General features: G+C 42.9%; 1 protein-coding gene across 5 annotated transcripts in view; it reads right to left on the bottom strand.

The window, feature by feature from the left end:
- The window catches only part of ASTN1 (astrotactin 1), a 299,150-nt gene that overhangs the window by 176,435 nt on the left and 100,495 nt on the right, over window positions 1-22,220 (bottom strand). For all 5 annotated transcript variants that reach the window (XM_035719430.2, XM_035719429.2, XM_025430211.3 and 2 more), the window contains exon 2: window positions 11,749-11,936. In XM_035719430.2, coding sequence (XP_035575323.2) covers window positions 11,749-11,936 — 188 coding nt within the window. The remainder of the gene's footprint in view (window positions 1-11,748; window positions 11,937-22,220) is intronic.

The raw sequence follows: 22,220 nt of genomic DNA, 5'->3' as shown, positions 1-22,220 counted from the left end.
GCCACCAAACTCCTTTCAGCAGGTCAGGATGTTGGGAAGGGACAGCTCTCTCCCAGGACAGAACGGCCTCCGTTCAACCCTGCCTATAGGCACACGAGCCCACCATTGTCCCCACAGACCATCGTCTCATGTTCATGAAGGGAAAAAAGGAAAGCAGAGTTGCTGCAGGGGACAGAATAGAGTTTCTCTGCATATTTCTCTGAAGTCGGTTTTAACCAGGGGTTGCTAGTGTCCCATACGTCCTTCACTTTCATATTTCTGGAATGTCAGAGGTGGAAGCAACTCGCAAGTTCATCCAGCCTGGGGTTCCCAAGGCACAGTGCCCACAGCCCATCCCTGCTCCTGGCTGATGCCACGCCAACCAATGGCTGGTAGGGGTTTTTAAAATTGTATTATTGTATAAAATAATATTTTTCCTAACCTGTACTGTAATAATTAATGGTAATGTCAAACCCATGATTTTATTGGCATTTTCATCTAAGGATAAAATGAGTTCAAACTGGAAAAGCGTCAATGTAAATAAAAATATTCAGAAAATACAAGTAGAGTTTGGAAAAAAAATATATGGCGTAAGTAGAATGCCTTATGTTTTGAGAATGCTCATTTACAGTTGAGGAAACATTCTGGAAGGTGAAGACGTTTCTCTGCAGTTTTACAGACTTTTGTGGGGAAAAGGCCTATCACAAAAGCCTCCTGACTCCTAATCCAGTGCTCTCCTTGTCTCCCTGGCCCAGTATTTATCACTGTTAAGGGAAGAAGAGGAAATGCAGCCTGGATGAGTGCAGCCCAGTTGAATCACTGTGCTCCGGAAATTGTGAGCAGAGCCCTGGCTGGGACATGTTGGTGCTGCCCATCCCCACCACAGGTGAAGTCCAAGGGAGGCAGTCGTGCCCAGGACAGGCTGGAGCTCTCGGGTGCTGAGGCCACTGGCTCTGATCAGCAGACCCCAGATACGGCCAGCTCAAAGCCCAGGGACGGTGACCTGGCTCCATGACATTTAAAATGGAATAAAGAGAATAAAAAGAATCAAATGGAATGCTTTAACCTCACTGTTGGGATGCAGAACCCTCCTGCGTTTGCTCTGTGTGGCAGCTTACCTCCCTTCGTAAGGATGTGTCTCAGTTCCAGAAATGTCAGATTCTGACATCCTCGCTCTTATACGTCCCAAATGCTCATATGTATTAGCCCCAAGCCTTTCATCTTCTTGCTCAGACAAGATATAAGAAGGGAGGAAACAAAGAGTTGAGCCCTTTATCAAACACCTGGTGTCTGATCCTATGTCTTCTTTATGGTGGTTTTGGGAGCAGCAGAACACCCCTTAAGTTCACCTTAAGCAAACCTTAGCATTGGAAGCCATGCCCAGAAGTCCCAGATACCGCTCCATGAAGCACCCACTGCTGTCAGCCACAGTTCAATATATCAATTAACTGAGCATCTGATTCTCCCAAGTTAGAAGGCTACTTGACTCATCTCTTGCTATTCACGGATGTCAGCAGCAGTGACAGAGGTATCGGGAGGATCATAAATAGTAAGGCAGCAGCAGGAAGCCTCCTGACCTCCTCAGATGTGCCATGGAGACTCCTGTGCAGCCTGCAGGAGAGCTTCTGACATCCGCCTCTCGTGGAGGCAAGACTTCCAATGAACTTGAGCATGTACTTGACAGGGTATGCAATAAGGTGGTTTTATGACATGAGGTCTTAAAATGCCTCGTCCACCTTCAGCCTCATAAGCAAGGCAGGCAGCCACCACTAACTCTTAAAGTCCTTACATATCACAAACCAAATGTATCGTGACATGTCTGGAAGCATAATCTACTTCTCTGCGTGCGTGTACACTTAAATTAGGTATTTCAGTCTAAGGGGCTGTTTTAACATAGCTAAACATTTCACAAAAGTCTGCTGTGTATGTCAAAATCAAAACCAAGCAGGAGCCATCAGCTTCACAGGGAAGAAAAAAAAATTGCACACTTCCTAATCGGTATCTTGTTTATAATTCTCTTGTCAAGTCTAAGCATATTTTTGTTTTCATCAACTTTGTCTTTGCTAAACCCATCAATACTCTCAGGAGAGGCAACTATGCTTGCATTTCACCTGAATTTGTGCCTTGAATTTGTAGCAACAATCTTTGTCAATGCCTGCTTTAAGTGACAATAATAATCAATCTATAGGAGTCTGACTTAAACTAGCAGACTATTATCTTTCAGTCTGCAAATGGGGCCTTATCACTTCTGCCAAGTTGTTAAGATTTAAGTCTCTGTTTAAGATCCGTAGGTAAAAGAAATGTACTAGATCAGGATCAGCAAATGATGGCCTATAGGCCAAATGGGGCCCACTGCTTGTTTTGTAAATAAAGCTTTATTGGAACACAGACACATTTATCCATTTACTTATTGTAAATGGCTACCTGGGCACTACAATGGCAAGAGTTGGGTAGTTGCAACAGAGTTCATATGGCTTACAAAGCTGAAATATTTATCATTTGGCCCTTCACAGACCCCCGGCCTAACTTCCTGCCATTATCCATGGGCACATGGCTCTGTGGGCACATGGCTGACAACATCTACTACACCCAACGCTACTCTGTCTTCACTAAGCTTTCGGAATAAGAACTCTGAGTCTCTCCATCGATCGTGGCTGTGAAGGTCACCTACCAGTCTAAGCCTCCTTCTCTCTGTCGTGAATGCAACAACCATCTTTGTATGTGTAGATACCTGAGCAGAAAAATAATTCCCATAATGACATCATTTGGTTTAATTAAAAAAATAAATAAATTAGTGAAGTTCTTCCAGGGAAGTTTGGAGCTGGGATTAGCATCCCAAACCATAGGAGAGTTGCTAGGAAACCCTGTAAACAATGAAACAAAAGTGGCTTTACAATGCCCTAGATGTACAGGACCACGTCCCAGCTTCGTCACTGGCCTGCTCTGTTGCCCTGAGGTCTTTAATTGCCCCAGTCCTGTCCCCGAGCACGACTCCTCTAGGACTCCTGTAAAAGGTTGCTATGATCCCAGCTGCTTTTCTGGCTCTCTAAGGCAGTGGGCCCCCGGGTAACACACTGCACACAGAATTGTTACAGGCAGCTTGCATGACACCCCAAGAGTTTACCTGGTGAATATTTACTGGGCCCTTCCCATGGGTCAAGCACCATAGGAAGTGCTTAGTAAGAATCATCTCATTTAGTCATCAAAACAGCTTCCAGAATCTATTATCATTCTTACTGTATAAATAAGCAAAGTGAGTTTAGTGAGATTTAAACAATTTTCCCAAGGACACAAGAAAATCTGGTAAGTGGTAGAGCTAGGACTTAAGCTGGTCTCTCTGACATCGAAGCCTTGCTATAAACTCCCGTCCTATAGTTCAATATCACAGGATTTACAGTCTTCACTGGCTTCTTGGCTTCTCAATGACCTTTGTTCAGAGTCAACCCCAGGCTTCTTTGCAATGCTTAATCCCTTTGATCAGTACAAATCTTCACCTTTTGAAGTGGCTCAGAGATTCCACCATGATGACACTTTGCCCAGTTCTCTATGCTTTCCTAATTTTCATCAAGTGAAGGGGTTTCTACTGTGCCAGCTAAAAGAAGCAAAATTATTCCATAGCCTGGAAAATTGGAGAAACTGGTTGACCCTGATGCCACCCAGCAACATAATCCTAGCAGAATGTAGTCTGGAGTCAGATATACTTGTCTTTTTTTTTTTTTTTTTAATTTTTTTTTTTATTTATTTATGATAGTCACAGAGAGAGAGAGAGAGGCAGAGACACAGGCAGAGGGAGAAGCAGGCTCCATGCATCGGGAGCCTGATGTGGGATTCGATCCCGGGTCTACCAGGAACGTGCCCTGGGCCAAAGGCAGGCGCCAAACCGCTGAGCCACCCAGGGATCCCGGAGTCAGATACACTTGTCTTGAATCCTGGTTTCATCTGTATGACCTTGGATTGGTGATTTACTTTCTCTAAGTCTCAGTGTTCACATCTGAAAAGTGGGTATCTATTTCACAAGGTTATTAATGGGAGTTGATTGATATGATGCACAACAATGATCCCATTCATAGTCTGGGACATAGTAGGTGAAGTATGAGCTTCATTACTATGAGTTTTACCAGTTCTTCAGATCGATTTAGACCTCACAGAGATTATAACTCTTGCTTTCAAAAGGATCTTCAGGGACTTTTGGAAGTAAGTACTTAAAAGTAATTTGTTGGCTTCTATATCAAGTGAGCTAAATTGCTGAACAGAGTATTACATCATGTTGTTAAAAAATAGTATCCTTGTGAAAATGTGGCCTCTTAGCTATTTTTCTTGCTGTCTGGAGAAATGGGGGCAACTTTAAGGCCCCTATGAGCTTCAGGAAAGAGAAGAACAAAATTGTAAAGAGGATGTAAAAAATGTACAGAAATGGAAAAGAACACTCCACCTAGCTCCCAGTTCTGCCAAAGGCCATCCTCAAATATTAAGTGTTAATAATATGATTAAATATTCCTTGAAAGCAGAATGTTGTCTTATTAATTTTCTACTCTTTAGTAGATAGAATGTCTCTATATCTATAAATAAATCTAAGGAGATGTGTGTGTGTGTGTGTGTGTGTGTGTGTGTGTGTGTACCTGAAGCCTGAGAGATGCTGGTAAATAATTAATAGCTAAATGAATGAATGAGTTAATGACCCTTTTAAATCAATGATAGGTCAATAATGCTTTTAAAATGTTTTTTTTGTTGTTGTTGTTGTTGTTTCTAAAAACTTACTGCAAAATTGGGAAAGTATGTATATGAGGAAGCCTAAGTTTATTATTCTATGACTTTCACAATTTGAGAGTGGTAAGTCCCTAACTGCTTTCTTCCCTTCCCTGCCAATAAGCCTGCTGCTGCCAGCTGTGAGGTGGTGTGGCTGAAGCCAAGGTTAGCAGGTGGGTGTAGCCAAGTTGAACCGATTCTGAGCTTCTGGGCTTAGCTACCTGATGTAGCCACAGGAAGAACAATCTATATTCTACCTTGGTTGTGAGTCCTAGTGCTCACAGAGTTATTAGTCTGGAAGCAGCAATGGGGAAAAGTGTCAGAGGAGTCTCAGCAGTCAAAAATGGACAAGACAACAGAAGCTGGTAAGAGGACTTGTAATAAATACACACTGGGCACTCAGTATTGTCCAAAATATGAGCTGGGTGCTTCTTGGCATATAGAGTCTAGACTCCGCCAACTACCTCAATTTAGACCCTGGATCTATAAAATAACTGTTTAACTTTAGGTGAGTTACTTTGCTTGTCTGGCCCTCAGTCCTATCATGTGTAAAATGGGATCATAACAAGGCCTAACCTCATGGTGCTATGATGAAAACAAAAAAATAAGGTGATATATACTAAAAGTACTTAAGAGTAGTGTCTGGCACTTGGTACATACAAAATAAATAAAACTACAATGATGAAGATGGTGGTGGTGATATGGTGATGATGATGATGATGATGACGATGACAACGGCATATTTCACTCCTCCATGCATCTCTACAAGTATATGCCTACTGTATTGAACAAGTAAATCATGGAATCATGGCTTCTCAGACTCTGCTAAAGAAAGTGGTTCTGAGCTGGGCCTGGAGCAGAGCTAGTCATGTCCTGTGCCACCTAAGCCAACCTCCCCATAACTATAGCCAATAGGAGAAGGTTAGGGTTATATCCTCCTATGGGATAACTTGATTAGGAAGAGCTCTGAACAAACAGGAACTACAGTCACTAGCTGGTCCCTCTGCTTGTCTCCCTAAGGAGTCAGAATTAAGTGGAGGAAAGCAGGGAATCTGGCTGCTTCACACAAAGCTGGAAACACTGTAAAGCTGCAAGGATCAGGGGGGTGAGGTGATTTGATGAGTAAATGGACAGTACAAACATTTAAGAGCATCAACATGGGAATGAGATATATAGAACAGACTGGACAAATGAGCTAATTCACGGCAACAGGAGCAATGAAAATGGACTCCAAAGAGCCAAACCACAAACTGCTAAGGCTGGGGGCTGACAGATGATTTGGATCCCCCACACAACCTTCCAGCTCCAGGCTTTGTGAAATTCTGCTCTGGGGATTTTTTCTTTTTTTAATCAAGATGATTCCTGTCTATCTTACCTCTGTGTGAATTTTTAGTCAGACTCCATTACAGAGAAGGCCCGAGTGGATTTCCATTCTCTGAAACTAAAAAGCCTAAGCAGTGAATGTATCCATTTCACAGATTAAGTAGAAAGCTTCCAGAAAGGTCAGCAGATTACCTGAAGTGTTAAAGCCAGGTTCTAGAGTTCATCTTCCAAACCAAAGCCCACGGTTTCTTTCCTGCACACCTCAGCTCCCACTCTACAGGAATATGGGAGGGCAGCCAGACCTTGCAAAAAGCTGAACGACTGGAATGGTTGATGGACTCACATGTTCCTTATGTGCCAAACCGTGGTGCCAGGTGGGGAGGTTTATAAACCAACCTTCCCTCAGCACTTGGGACAGACCCCCAAATGGGCCCCGGCAGGTCATCTTTTGCGCATCAGTCTGCCAGAAACAATCCAAGAGCAAGGAGGTTTCGTTTGTAGGGATCTTGCTGATTATTTTAGGAACTGCCCATCATTTTTGTAATGGAAAGCCAAGTACACAGCCATGGCTTTGGAAAGGGGTGGGGGTGGCCAATAAGTCAGTCCTGCCCCATGATGGATGGCTTGAATTGCATAGGAAAGTTCTTTAGACTGAATCGATTATTACTCTAGTTCTAGCCTTTGTGGTAATACAAGAGATGTTTCAACTGTTCCATTTCCTTCTGAAGATCAGAAAGATTGGCCCTGATAAATCAGGCATCCTCAGTTGAACTAAGCAAATAATAAAAATTGACAATAAAGATGTAAAAGTGACCCCCATTAATGAATTTGCTAATGAACTTTTGTAACAGATCAGCTGAAGGCAAAAGAAATGGACAGAAAAAGCACCTAGCTCTCCTGTGCCCATAGACAATTAACTGACGGCCTTGGTGGCACAGAGCAATGACTGTGCTTAGCACTGCCCTTCCATGTCCATAGACATAGAGCTTGAGGAGTGCAGCAAAGATCATTTTAAGCAAAGTCACAGGTGATGTGCAGGCAGCTGAACAGAACCTGAGCAAGGATGCACAGGTGAGAACAAGGATGGGGCCTCTGGCACAAAATTGTCTATGGTCCCAGAAACACAATCCCAGAGGCTCCCACAAGTATGTTCCTCAGGTTTTGTACTGACTCGGCCCAAGTGTTACATCCCCAGAACGGAACCTCTCTGCAGTTCTCCTACTTCCTGGACACTGGGAATCCTCCCATGTAGCCACTCCTGTGGCCTCTTCTGCCTTTGAACCTGTTTTCTGCATTGTTTCTCCCAAAAGAAAACTGCGTTGAGTGCTCAGCTGGGGCTCCCAAAAACAAGGGACCTGGAAACACCCAAAGTGCCAGTAGTCAAGGGCAACAGGAACCTGCAGACACTGGCCAATAGGCTCTACACAGCCAGGGCGGGTGGTCTTGAGCAGCACTCAGCCTTCAGTGAAGGGCTCTAGTCATCGGGGAGATTGACAAACACTCAGAGATTCTTTTTCTTCCACAATTGTGAATTGTGCCTAAGAAGGGTTGAACTATGAAAGATTATCTACTGGTGGGAGTTATGACTGCAAAATATATACATCAAACTGAAGCATTTTTGAAAGGTTACTCACTGTGAAAAAATGTATTTAACCAACCTATATGCATCGAGGAAGTCTATTAACACTGCCATCTTTAATTACAAAGATGAAATATATAGATAATACATTAAAATGCTATTATGCACATTCAATTCTTTTGCATACTTTAAGAAGAAAAATGTGGATCATATGGTAAATTAGCAAAAGTACAATATGGAAATTTAAATCCACAGAGTCTGAATATCTAATGTAAAGTTGTATTAAAACCTGATCTTCTATGCGGTAAACAGTTTGCTTATAGCTGAAAAATTCTTTGACTTCTGGATTGAAATTCACACATCAATTTTCTTTTGATGACTTTGCTTTCACTTGTTCAAGAGTTTGCAAAAGAGTATCCCTGTGTACCTCAGTAGTTTTAAATGTCAATTATCTTGCAAAATTCAAAATAAATCTCTTCAGCCTAGTTTGAATCGTGCAGGAGGTTAAAACACATTGTTTGACCCTCAAAGCAATAATATAAGATTTCAGGAGGGAAAAAGTACCTCTTTGGAAAAAATAATTCAAAAATTTTAGGATGTGATTGAAAAATAAGAAAAGCAAAAGGTTTTTCAAAGTTTCAAATTGCCAAGTTCCCAACTGAGGTATTGGTTTTCTGCAAGCCCACAATTTTGCTGATGGTATATTTATAGTGGGCACAGTGTAAGAGAGGACTCACCAATTCTCATTCATGGAGTGTCATATGGATACAAAAACGGTTTTCCTTTGCCTTTCAGTCTCTCATTACTTATACTTTGTGTTTAAAACTAAACTTGGTAAATGCAAAATATAAAAATAAACAGTGGTCCCTGCATTGAGCAATATGGATGAGAAAAGTGTAAATACAAAATGAGAGGAATGTAAACCTGAAGGTTTTCATAGAACCATTAATTCCCTCTGCACATATTGGAAATATTTAGAATTACCAGTTAAGCTTTTAAATATACATTTTCTCAACAAGAGAGAAAAAGGTTGGGTGTATTCATGTTTTGATAATCACTTTAACTTTTCTCTTTTTCAAATTATGTTATTTGGATCCAAACAGAAAACCGCATCAGTATCGATCGTTAGAGTTAATGAAAAATAGCTCTGCTATTGTCATTTCATAACTAACAGGGTTTGGGTAATAAAATTTCATGTAAGTGCATTCTGCTGCCCAACAGTGTTACTAGTCAAAGGACTGCAAAATCTTCTGACATTTATAATGCTCTCTTTCCCGATGCCTCAAATGGCTGCCTACTTTACCTCCAAAGGATATAGTATAAAGGGTATCAGATAAAGTCTACCAGTCCCTCAGTCTCTTAAGAAGAAGTCATGAGAGATTCTAGGAGTGACGTCTTCAAACAGGATACCCTCAGGCTTGATTTCTAAGCTGAGGGCAGACACACAATTTCAGACTTTGAAATGTATCTACAATAGAATGTTAAGGATAGGAGAGGTGATGTGTGAGGGTGTCTGGCATGGAATGAGAATGGGGCAAGGGAAGGTGGCAAGCCGGGCTGGAGGAGACTCCACTGACCACATTGTCTTTGACAAGGATGGGAGGGAGTATTTATATCTTCACTTTACCTTGGTATTCCTGTTTTCTTACAGAAATCAAAGGCCTTCCTGAATTTTTCATGGAGATGTAGGCCTATCCACATAGAAGAGGTCAAACCACAAACACCAGACTTGCCTACACCTAGCCTTTGCCCATGCACTTTTAACCTCTCTCCCCTCTAGCTTAGTGAATATAACAGAATAAACTGAAGTAAAACTGAAGGAATAATCTCTTCCATTTTACTTGGAAGACAGAACATCATTGTTGGTCTGCCATGGGTGACCAGTAGCATATGAAGGAAAGATTTCAGAGACAGGTTGAAGGCTGACTTTTGTTCTCTTTCCATTTCAGTGCCCATGGTCCATTAATCCTTGCCCAGGAGGGCCTCAAAAAAAAAAAAAAAAAAAAAAAAAAGCTTTAGTAACATAGGGATTCTCAAAGGGGTTGTTATATTTTAAGGGCACAGACTATGTCCTCAAATCCTTCAGCATCCTTGATTGGTGCATTTCTATCTTCATGGCCACCCACCCCCACAAACATGCATGCATGTGTGAATACACACGCACATGCATGCACATATGCACATATATAACAAACATGCACACACATATACTTCTCCAGAAAACTTACTGGAGTACATCATTCTGAGGACAGAAAGTAGGATCCTTGCTACAGTAAGATGTGAGGTGGCAACTAGGACCAGCTTTAGACTATCTTTCCATGGATCTTCACACTACTCCCCCAGCTCCCACCAACACACCTTCTGACACATTGACTGTCTTAACCACCTGTACTCAGGGTCTTTCTTTCAGACACAATGGCACCCAATATTAGTTCCTGGGAATCTCTATACACTTTTCTAAACCCTAAACATTTCTTTGGTGTGATGACTCATTCTTTGAAATGGTCTTAGACCAAAAGAAACAAAACAAAACAAAAACCATCCACGACAATGACTGTTTTCCGCAATGACGGGGAGATGTGAATGGCTGGTGAGAAGTCCACTGCTGTGCCTGTCTTTTCAATCAGACCATATCATAAATGTGAAGACAACGTGACCTCGAAGCCTGTCACTCCAGTCAATGCCAGCATTAATTCGGCTGATTTGCCTGGTCTTACCACTCTCTGGAAACTACAAGCTACATTAAAGAAGACAATGTTCCTGAGAGAGGAAATGCTAGTTTTTAATTAAGGATGTACAAGTAGTGTAACTGCCTTATTATAAACCTCAATTCATTTGTAAATGTGAGGCATAACAATCTCACTTACCTGCCGGCCTTCTAACACATCTACACACAGGCTTACCATTTGCTCTTCAAGGACTCTTTTCTCGACCATGTAGTTTAAAAATAAAGTAGCTTGTGTATATGTGGGTAATCTATCAAGCCAGTTATTCACAGGAACACCAGTTGAGGAAGCAGTGGAAGACTTACATTCTGAGATTTTGTCAGAGATTTTATGGAGAGAGTTCCAATGCCAAATATTTGGGTGATGGAAATTTTTATATATCTAAAATGTGCTCAGATTCTCTCAATCTGATACACACAAAACTAAATAGCATGTAGCACTGGTACCAAAGTAATAGATAAAGTTTAGACCAAGACCTAGATTGGTGTTCTGTAGAGTTTCATAAACATGAAGCAACCCACGCCTTCTGGTAATATGTCCCATGAAGTATCAGGCCAACCTCTCCAGCCTACTCTAGAAGCAAATGATGTATTGGTTTTACTAATATAATACTAATATATAAAATACACACCATAAGCGAAACAGGCATTTTCTATCTCGATCAGAAAATTCTTTCATTTCTTCCACAAATATTTATTAAGCCTTAACTATGTGAATACATTAAGTGCTAAGAATATGTTAGTGAACAAAGCACCACCAAACAAAATGCTTGCCGGTCATTTTAGCACTTATTTTTGAGTGAGATTCTAAAACACAAGTTCCTAGAATTTTAGGAAGAATCTTCTAATTTTCTCATGGCCTCAAATTTCCGAATAGGGGAAAAGATGCTGATGGTGACATTCCGAGCTAGTCTACAGAGAAGGGCAAGTATGTATTGACATGCCCTTTGTTGTAAGAGGTGAGAAAGCCAAATGCTGACCTTCTCCCAGCCGGGAAAAGAGAGAAGAGGGCTTGGTAGCAGAGAGCAGCTGGGCAATTTAATCATTCAGCAGACATTTATGGAGCAACTGTTCTAAGATATTCTGATATGTTAGTTGAATAACCCCTTTCTAAGACAATCCACTACCCCCATCTGATATTGTCTCTTGTTTGTAAAAGTCACTCCATGTCTAGGCATGTTCCCAAAGAGAACAGCTGGGTAATGGCATAGAAATAATTGCAACTTTTACTTCACCATAGGCGGAGACATTTTCCACAAATGGGAAATTTACTTATTAACATGATCAATGATCATTGTGCAGTGGGTTTTGTAGAGCTGTGTCTATGGCCCCAAGGCTCTTAATGGCAGGATAACATAAGACACGGCCTGAGAGGCTAGAGCCACACTGCTCTTACCATGACAGAGATGTGCAGGATCCTCAGTTCCTCTTCTGCTGACTCATGCTGGGGTTCTTCAGTTGGGTCTTGTCCAGGAAGGCTGGGGGCACCATCTTGGTGATGAATGTGAAAAAGCAAAGTGCCATTCTCCAGCCACTGCTGTCTCCAGCGCACCAGAGGGATGTCTTCTGTGTTCCCTGAGATCTCTAGAGGACAAACACCAAAGGCACAGGTCAGACTTCTGACTGGACCACTCTGAGTCTTATTCCTCTTCTTCCTAGACAATGGTACCAATTTGCCAGCTGCAGTTAAAGACAATAAAGGGTTTCAGCTATAGTTAGGTCAGGTTTACTGCTGTTTCAAATCTCAAGGAAGGGAAGAGGCCCTGAGAAAAAGAGAATTATCCCCCATGGGTCTTTGCACCATAAGCTAGTGAGCTAGGCTCTCACCCATTGAGAAAAACACCAAGGTGAAAATTCAAATTCTTCCCCATATTTCTAGGATCAATAGCATCCTTTACCCAGCACAGTTGGAATACCCTGATAACCCCTCGAGTAAGTACAAGGTTGTTTGCCTCTTATAAATTTGAAAATGTGAATTCCCTAGCAATTACTCCTAGACACCAGTGAATCTACCAAGGAGAGAGTTGGTAATTACCGTGCAGAGAACTGGGCACGTCCGGAGCAGTCCTGAGGTTACTGCCGAGCCACTGGGGCTGACAGGATATTTCTAAAACCACAATCATTTGCTGCAGAGCCCACTGGAGATGTGTGATACTTGCTGTGGCAGGTAATGTTTTAATTCCCTTTAATTTTTCTCTCATCTTTGCAGAGCAGAGGCGGTACACGGGGAGGAGGTGGTGAAGAAGTGGGTCCTTATCACAGACACAAGCACTCACCTGCTCTCAGGGCTCTAGATCCAGGCACTAGACTATCATCAACAATTAATAACAAAGACCAAAACCCTGCTACATACTTCACACTGTGCTAAGGTGCTAAGCTGCTGTTACAGAAGCATGCTATTAAGAGTCTCTCTTGCTAACATTCCTAAGCAATATCATATTGGAGCTTTGAGACATCCCACCACAGAGAGACCTGATTAACCTAGCCTCTCCTAAACTTCATTTGTCCCCCATATCATTTTTTTTCCTTAACAACTGTTACCACCCTAGGGAACTAATATTCTGCTGAACACACTTTGGCAATGCATTGCTTTATAAAACTTCATTTTTTAAAAGGCATGTCGTCTTATCCCAAAATTTATCACCTTTGACCAAAAAAATAATTCCATAGATATAAAAAAGATTTAATAAGACACATTTAGAATAGTATTCTCATCAAGTACCACACCATAAAGAGGGAAGCAATTTTAAATATTTATGGAGTTTATAAATATCTTTCACTATTTGTAGGAGGGCACAAATTATGTTCCACTTTATTTATTTACTTATGTATTTATTCATTAATTTACTTAACAGATACACATTGGGCATGTATTATGCACCAGGCACTGTTCTAGGCACTGTGATACTAATTAAATGAGTCCCTCAACAAGTTCTCCAAAGCAACCCACCCTGAGTGAATGTGAATGTGGGAGGTGTTACATCGTGTGCATAATGACACCATGTGGAAATGCAGAAGGAAAGAGTGGGCTTGCCTATGTTGAGGGTGGAAGAAAGGGAAGAAAGTAGCCTTTCAAGATTATTTATTTATTTATTCATGAGAGACAGAGAGAGGCAGAGACATAGGCAGAGGGAGAAGCAGGCTCCCTGAGGGAAGCCTAATGTGGGACTCTACTCCAGGACCCTGGGATCATGACCTGAGCCAAAGGAAGATGCTCAATCACTGAGCCACCCAGGGAAAGTAGCCTTTCAGAAGAAAATACTGGCATTGGGCCTGGAAGGGTGAGTGGATTTCCTTTTAACAGGTAGAGAAGTGGCAAGAAGACATTCAGACACTGATATGAGAACTAGAAGGAGGAGGAAAAAGAAGAATACTGGTTGGTCTTCTCAGGGTAAAGTCAGTGTCAAGAATTCATATGAGCCACAGATCCTTAGCCTATCCCTGAAAGACACAGATAGTATTCCCTACCTCTTCCAACCTCCAGCCCAGGGAGAAGAGTAAATGAGCATGAGTAGGATGACAAGGGGACAAGATGGTCAGAGCTCCCTTTCATCCTCGGCCCCTCACTCAATCACCTGGAACACTCAGGCATCCCAGTGGGAGGGCAGGCTGCCCACATGCTGGGAGAGTGACCGGTACAGGCAGCCAGGAAGTTGCCATGGGTGGAGGGTGTGAGAAGTGAAGCTCCCCTGCATCTGGGTCTTAGTTCTTCCATAGGCACAGCCCCATCTTTTGAGTGAGGCGGTAGGTGACACAGGCCTTCCCCCTAAGGAGGTGAAGAGAAACTCCCAGGTGGGCCTCCCAGCAGTCCAGGCACGGTCACTGCAAGTTCCCGTCACAAGCCCTTCCCAACCCCCAGTCAAACCTTCACTTCTGAGCACCAAGAAGGTTCCTCCTGGGAAACACACCCCTCCCCCAAGTCCTTTCCTCCACTGCAGTGGAAACCAATCTCCTCACCACGGACAGTAATCACGAGCACTAACAGCTCCTAATAGAGCACCAAACACCCTAATTAAATCACCCAGGGCAACACGTGTTCAGCCTCCTACCCACACCTGCTCTTCGCCAGCCCAGAATTAATTCCACACACGTTGGGTGGGTGCCACTTCAGCCCTTCCTGTAACTCTCTAGAAGGAATCTAGCACCTCATAACTCTAAAGCGCTTAAACTGATTTTTTTTTAATTTCCCGAGAGACCCTCATCAAAAAGGCCAGGCTCATTATCTCTGTTTTAACTGTGGAAGCAAGGATGAGTCAACACTCAGACCAAGGTTATGCCAGCATGATACAAAACAGGGGATAAAACTTATCAAATCCCCTCCCCCCCAACCCACACCAGATGGCATGACCCATAAGCAGGCACAGAGAGAAAAAGCACTTGAGTATGGAGTCCGTGTGGTCTTTTAGGAGTTTCTGTGCTGCAATATTTTAATTTGTTGTGCAAAGTCTTAGCATTCCATGACTTCTTTTTAAATTGAGATAGAGCTCACATACCATAGCATTCGCCCTTTCAAAATATATTTGTATATTCACAAAGTTGTGCAGCTGTCACCACTCTAATTCCAGAATATCTTCATCAGCCCAGAGGGAAACCCATGCCTACTGGCAGTCCAGGATAATTTCTGAGGAGGAAGGCATTCTACTCTTGGGTTCTAGGAGTGTTGGTTCTTCTACCAAGGAAAGAACAGGTGTGTTGGGGGTATTGACAAAATGCTCCCTCGGGGAGGTGTGCTGAGAGCACAGAATCTCTCTGACCTTGGCTTCCAGGCCAGTGTTCTGAATCTCTTTGTGAGTTATTCATGCCCATCCCCATGGACAGTAGTATCCAGGTTCAGCCCAGGCCAGACTCATTGTAGAGGGTAAAGGGTGAAGGAAGGAGGGCACCATGCCTGTCCAGGAGGGCACCTGTCATTTTTGAAATTCAAGATGATTACAGAATCGGGCAGCCCAGGTAGCTCAGCAGTTTAGCACCGCCTTCAGCCCAGGGCCTGATCCTGGAGACCCAGGATCAAGTCCCAAGTCGGGCTCCCTGCATGGAGCCTGCTTTTCCCTCTGCTGTGTCTCTGCCTCTCTCTCTCTCACGCTCTGTGTCTCTCATGAATAAATAAATAAAATATTTTAAAAAGATTATTGCAGAATGATATCTTCTTCCTTGGCTTTTTTCCCTGACCTGGCAGGATCTGACACGGGAGGGCTAAAATGCTCCACCAGGAACTTATTTACTTATGCCGTATCTGCCCTAGGTCAACCAATGAAAAACCACAGGACGCAGTAAATGTTTTGTGAATTGCATCGCCAAAGGGGCTGAGATCAGAGCTTGAAACATCATCATAATCACGATGGTCTAGATGTTCACAGAATATCTCAAGAAGCAATGCTCAGAAATTGCTTTACCAAGCCTTCCCTGAGACTTCCAAGAAGCACAGACGGGAGGTGACAGTTACTCGAGCACAAGGCTTCATGAGGTCTACAGATAAGGCGCACACAGAGCCTTTGCTACCATGTGCTAAAAAATCAAGTGCCAACAGAAATCTTCACAACCATTTCAAGATACCATGGGTGGGACGGGAGCCACAGCCACCATCACACTGTGGGACTGAGATCTCCAGAAAGGTAAGGCTGTCCTTACTTTTAGCGTGTCCATTCTTCCCCTATACAATAGGTTTCACATCTCTCAGCACCTCCCAAATTCTGGGACTGCCTGGAATACACAAACACCAGGATGCCATTTATTCTTGTATACAACGAAGATTTTTGGAGCACACTCTATTTGCCACATTCAGCAAACTGTGCCAAATGGTCCCTGTTCTCAAGGAGCCTTTGATTTAGCAAGCAACTGAAGACATGGCCATGACTAAGTACTCTAAGCAGCATTAGCAGTGCTGAGTTGAGAGGGTGGCACCCAGCTGGACATAAACCCATAGGAAGGGCTATAATGGGAAGAGAGGCTGGAGGCGACTCCAGAGGAGGAGAACAATGTGTACAAAGAAACAGCAGGATGATGCCTATTGGCAGAATGGTGGAGTTTGTGCAGAGGAATCACAGAGGACCCACTGAGGCTAGAAATGTAGATTGATGTCAACTGTGAAAGGTGTGAATGCTAGTTTAAGGAGTTCTGAGCTAATGGAAAGTCACCCATGGTTTTATTAAGCAGAGAAGCAAATGAGGCCACAATTTAGAAAGATCAAGACCCAGAAAGAGAGAAGCAGACCAACTGGACTCATCCCAGTCTCACAGTAACTCTGATCCTATGTTCTGCAGTGACCAAAATACTGAACTGGAATTCAAGAAGGCCTCGCTCTGGGCTAACCTTGAATGAGCTGCCTAGCTTTGAGTTTTCTCATCTGTAGGAGAGGGAGCTGGATAGATGAATTTCAAGACCCTTCTGTAACTTGACATTCCATGATTCTAAGTCCAGAACAGTGTGTTTCACATGACCACTTAGACAAATGATAATTTCAATGTGCCAAACAACGTCCAGTCTTCTCTCGGGGCTCACTGGCATTCCACCTCCCCTTTCCCTCTGAGCACAGGGTGGACGGGTTTGGGCTGATTTCATCAGAGCCTTTAAGAGCCAGGCCCATTTCCAGACTGAACCTCAGGCTGGTGAGAAAGGTTCTCATTCATGTTGGTTGCAGATAGGTGGTCTCTAAGGAAGAAATCTTAGAACTTCTGCATGTAATAGGGAACCAGGAAGGTGGGAGCAGAGCAAACACACTAGAGAATAATCTGGGATGGGGAAAAGCACAGAGGAGAATGAGATAAAATCACTTTTAAATTAGCCTTTGTCATTGTTCTTTTTAGGATTTATTTATTCACTTACTTATTTTAAAGAGAGAGAGAGAGCACATGCATGCATACAAGTGCACATGGGTGCAGGGAACAGAGGGAGAGCAAAAGAGAATCTTGAGCAGACTCCCCACTGAGTACAACACAGGGCTCAATCCCATGACCCTGAGATCACAACCTGAGCCAAAATCAAGCATTGGACACCTAACTGACTGAGCCACCCAGGGGCCCCCTTAGTCATTGATCTAACGTTAGCTTGTGTGCTGTGAACTTGTAGTGCTTTTTGTGGGGTTAGCTTAGGATACCCAATACCCAATGCTTGCTACCAAAATTCCTTTACCAGACATAACAACTTCCTCATCCCATCCAAGTACCCCGTCTCTTCTTTAGGTGTTCTCCCCACCATGTGGCACATCCCTGAACTGAGCTGTTAAGACAACATAGCATGGTTGGTAGCATCAGAATTTCCTCAAAAGACAACTTCATTGAACACCAGATCCATGATGCCCTCTTTCAAAAAATTTGGCAATTTTAAGCCAAATGTGGACCTGAAATGGAGAAATTCTCAAAAATCCCTTAATTCACAGAATAACTCGGAATGACTTAGGGTAATCCTGGCTTTTTAGGCCCCTTTTTCACTCCTGGCAAGTTCGGGTTTCAAACTGAACCCAGCTGGGCCTTAATGAGTTTGCTCAGGTGGTGAGGTCAAGCCAGAAGGAAGAATTAGCTTGTCAATTCTCAGCCTCGTGTCAGGGAACCAGATATACTGACCCTGCAATCTTTCAAGGGTGACACCCCTGATGGCCATTACTGACTCTCAGAAGACCCTGTTTAGATCAGGATTTTCAAACTTTTTGTTAATCTTAGAAACTCTTCCCCAAAACCCAATCTCACCCAGCTTCTGAGGGGGTTTTCCAGAGCAGAGCTTGGGGAAGAACTCAATCAACTGGAAGACAAATAAAATGCACTACCACGAAACTCCCTACTGTCAGGGAGGTAATCTATGCATTATCAGTTTTGCTTGGTTATTTCTCAATTCTCTTAAGTGTGATATTGTGAATAACCCCATATTCCTTATGAAAAAATTACAAGGGAAAGGGATCATCTCTAAAAATGGAATCTAGCCTTCCCTCCACCATGAGCTACATCAGCAGCTGTCCTCAGTTTCCCGGTGTGATGGAACTGAATGAAGCTCAGGACTTCAGCAGTGATGAACCAACTGTCCCAAACTAAGAATAACAAATGGGGCTTGTCCATCAGTGACTTCCATGAAGGCAACCATAGGTAAGCCAGTGATATGATTACCCCTCTCTTCCATTCTCTTTCACCTTCCTTCCTACCCGCCACCACCTGCCCAAGTTTGGAGTCTGAAAGATATTGATGGTAGGCATAGTTCCCACATGGTTTCATTATGGTCTTCCAACTGAAACGATTAACAGTGGTATTAACTTTCAACACCTTGGTAGGAAAATAACCTGCTTAAGTCAGGGGTTAATAACAGTAGAGGATCACTAATTATCCTGCGAATCTTTACCTTGGTATCAAACGTGACCCAAGTCTTTAATGTCTCTGGAACGACAGCCTCTAAAGACCCCAACTTGTTCTGTAACATAATGACAGCAGCACATTAGTGTCCTGGCCATCTGTGAAGAAAGATAAGGGACAGATGAAGAGCAGACAAAGGAGAAGAATGCAGAAAGGACAAAGTCAAGAGAAGTAAGAAAAGGAGACTAGCCAGAGAAGCGAGGTCCCTCAGGCTGTGTTGGCCGGGCCTCTACACCCCTTTGCCACAGGGACCATCTGGAATGGAGTTCTGAAGTGATATGATCCCACAGCCCAGAGTGGGAAACACATAAGATAAGGTGCCCTGCTGGGCCTGATTCAACCGGCACAGATGCCAGAAACACCAATTGCTTGCCTGAAGTCCAAGGAGCCTATGGAGGCCTAGCTTGGCAAACGACAAAATGGGAGACAATGAAGCCAAAAAATTCTTTTGTTCAGATATTCAGAGTCCAACGGGGAATGGGACTCTCATTGTGCTTCTTCTGTTCAACTCACTGTCTGCCATGGGGCTGGTTTCTTACCACCTCGTGGCTTGAGCCATGGCCATAGAGCTACACAAGCAAACACTTTGTAGCAAAATGGCTGAACATTTCAAGAACCTCTTTTTCAAGTAACTAGAACCTTCCTGACTTACAGATATGGAAGAGAAAGTTCCACCTGTGACTAGAAGGAAAACTGAATTTCTATTTCCTCTGTTTGCTGACATTTACTCTCAAAAAAACAAGAGTGCCTCAAAGCAGTAATGATTCAGTGATGAGAAACAGCATGGCAGGTTGAACAGAGCACTGGATGGTGGAGCTGGGAGAAGAAAGCTACTGTGATCTCTCTGGAGCTTACTTTTCTCAACCTCAAATGATGGGACCAGAGGGTCTCTAAGGACTTCCCAGCTGTGACCATGGTATTCCATGACCCAAAACCACACATGACACTTAGTTCTAGTTATACCCCAAATCAGGTGCAAACTAAGTATATTTCTGCATGCCAACTGGATAACTCTCTGTGGATGTTTCAAATCAGACTTTGCTCTTGGAGCCTGGGATGCTTCTAGCTCAGTCTATTCTGTCAACTTACAGAGTAAGGATTGGCTGTATGGAAATTCATGACAATGACTTCTGGGAACCCCAGTTAGTGGTTCCCAACATGAAAGAACCATCCACATATAGATGCTTCCAAATGGTTTCTGATGAGTTATCTACCTTTTATGTTTATGTGGACAACGGTAATCTCAGTAAGAAAACTTCACCTGATCCTCTCGACTTTAGAGAGCTGTACTCTAAAAATCAGAAATGTCCACTTCCTTTAAGGCTAGCCATGCACTCCACCTCTCTTTTTCCAGAAGAGATTTAAGATGGGCTAAAGTGAACCCACACAGAAACCAAGAGTGATCAGAGAAAGAAATAAGGACACTTGACAGTCTGTGGTATGTTGTCTTTGGGGCTGAGTGGGGGCAGATGATGCAAAAAAACAGAAGGTGGATTTTAAAATCAGACGTGATGGAAAGCAGCAAAGCTTTCTATGGATACTGCTGGAAGTAGGTCACTCTCTGCTACTCTGTGCTGGCTTGAATAGCAATCGAGCAACTACACGAACATTCTATTTACCTAGCCATGGAGATGAAAACATTCCTGTGGTGGAAAAATGCAGCCAAAAGGTTCTGACACAACCAGAGAGATGAGGAAGCATTCAAATGGCTTATGATTTCACCCAAAATGGTTTGCTTGTTCCTACTACAGTGTTTCTCTGGATCTTTTCAAACCTCTGCAAAGAGTTTATCCACATGATACTCATTAAAGTCTCATTTGAAAGGGAAAAAAAAAAGCCCAAAGCTCTTTGAAAAAGGCAGGGTTATCTGAGCCACAGATGTACTGGTAAGAAAAATTTTAAATATATCCAGCTTTATTCTCCACTGCCACCTGACTGACCTTTGTAAATTGAGATAACGGCACGCATTTAACAAAATCTGACATCAAGTAAGATGTGTAATAATATTTAAACTCTGTAATGTTAAAATATGTATTTACGGATCATTTCATACATTGTAATGAGAATAAGTCATTTTGAAGCTTGAGGTTTCATGATTGGAATTCTGATTTGAGCTTTGCAAGTCCTTGGGGCCCACTTTCCTGCAGTGTGGCATTGGAAGCAATATGGATGCCTGGGTTTTGGAAAGCCAGGGCACTAGATGGATGCAGAGTGATTGCAAGGATACTGCTTTCTCAGACCCAGTGGAGAGCTCTGCTCCTTCGGAATCCTCTCTCTTGTACTTTTAGTCCTTTGTGAACAAAGAGTTTAGTATTTGCTTTAATTCTGATCCTGAACTATTTCAATGAGGTCCCCCCTGTATAGTTCTCACTTTATGAAAGGGATGGGAAGAGAAAATGAGAACGACAAAAGATCACCTGTACACGGCTAAAAAAGGAGAAAAGCCCACTGCTTGTCCTCAACTGTCTTGATTCATCTCCATTTCTAATTAGTACTCATCCACTTGTATTTCTGTTCTTATCATCTGTGATTTAACTCGACAACTAATGATGTTTCTATTATGCACTGGCTAAGAAGCCCTTTCAACATTCACGAGCTACGTTAATCCTCAATGACCCTTTAAATTTTTTTTTAAGATTTTATTTATATATTCATAAAAGACACAGAGAGGCAGAGACACAGGCAGAGGGAGAAGCAGGCTCCCCACAGGGAGCCCGATGGGGCACTCGATCCCAGGACCCCGGGACCATGACCTGAGCCAAAGGCAGATGCTCAACCACTGAGCCACCCGGGTGCCCCCTAATGACCTTTTAATGTGGGTATTTATATTTCCATTTTACAGATTAAAAGTTACAGAAAAGTCAATCTCTTTGACCAAGTTCACCCAGTTCGTAAATACTAATTAGGAGAAAAATTCCTAGGCCCTTTGGCTTCAAGAGTACTGTTCCTTTCCACAATTTCCATTCCCACTCTTTCACTCTCCAAATCTTAACCACAGAATAATAGAAGTAAAGTACTTAGCAGTATCTGACGTCTGATGAAACCAGTCAACATCAATGTCTTCACTTGTTTCATACTGTTTGTCGTTGTCACTATTAGAATCACTCACATAAATTCCAGAATTGACTAATAATGCTTGACAGAGTCAAGTAAATGGTACTTTTAAATGACTCCAGCTGCTTAAGAGTTTTTATAAGTCTGGGAACCCCAAGTCCGGGAAACAGCTCAGGTCCAGTGAGGAACCTGGTTCAGGTCATTTGTGTACATTTCTCTCACGCCTACTGGCAAATGGAACACTCTTCAGATATCTCTCACAGAACCCCTACTCACATACCTGGGCATTAGGATCCAGCCATGGAGATTCTCACAGAGGGAGGCTGTACTACCCACGTCCATTCAAGGCAGGCATGCGAGCTGGCTCCAATGAGGCTGCAACAGGCACGTGGCAAGATACTCCTGAATTCAGGCAGGTCTCCCCAGAGGTGTGTGGGTGTGGTGACTGTGGTCCAGGAAACCAGAAGGACCAAATGGAGGT

Source organism: Canis lupus, chromosome 7 (assembly GCF_003254725.2).
Source record: "Canis lupus dingo isolate Sandy chromosome 7, ASM325472v2, whole genome shotgun sequence".
NCBI lineage: Eukaryota > Metazoa > Chordata > Mammalia > Carnivora > Canidae > Canis > Canis lupus.
This window is presented reverse-complemented; position numbering and strand designations above follow the sequence as displayed.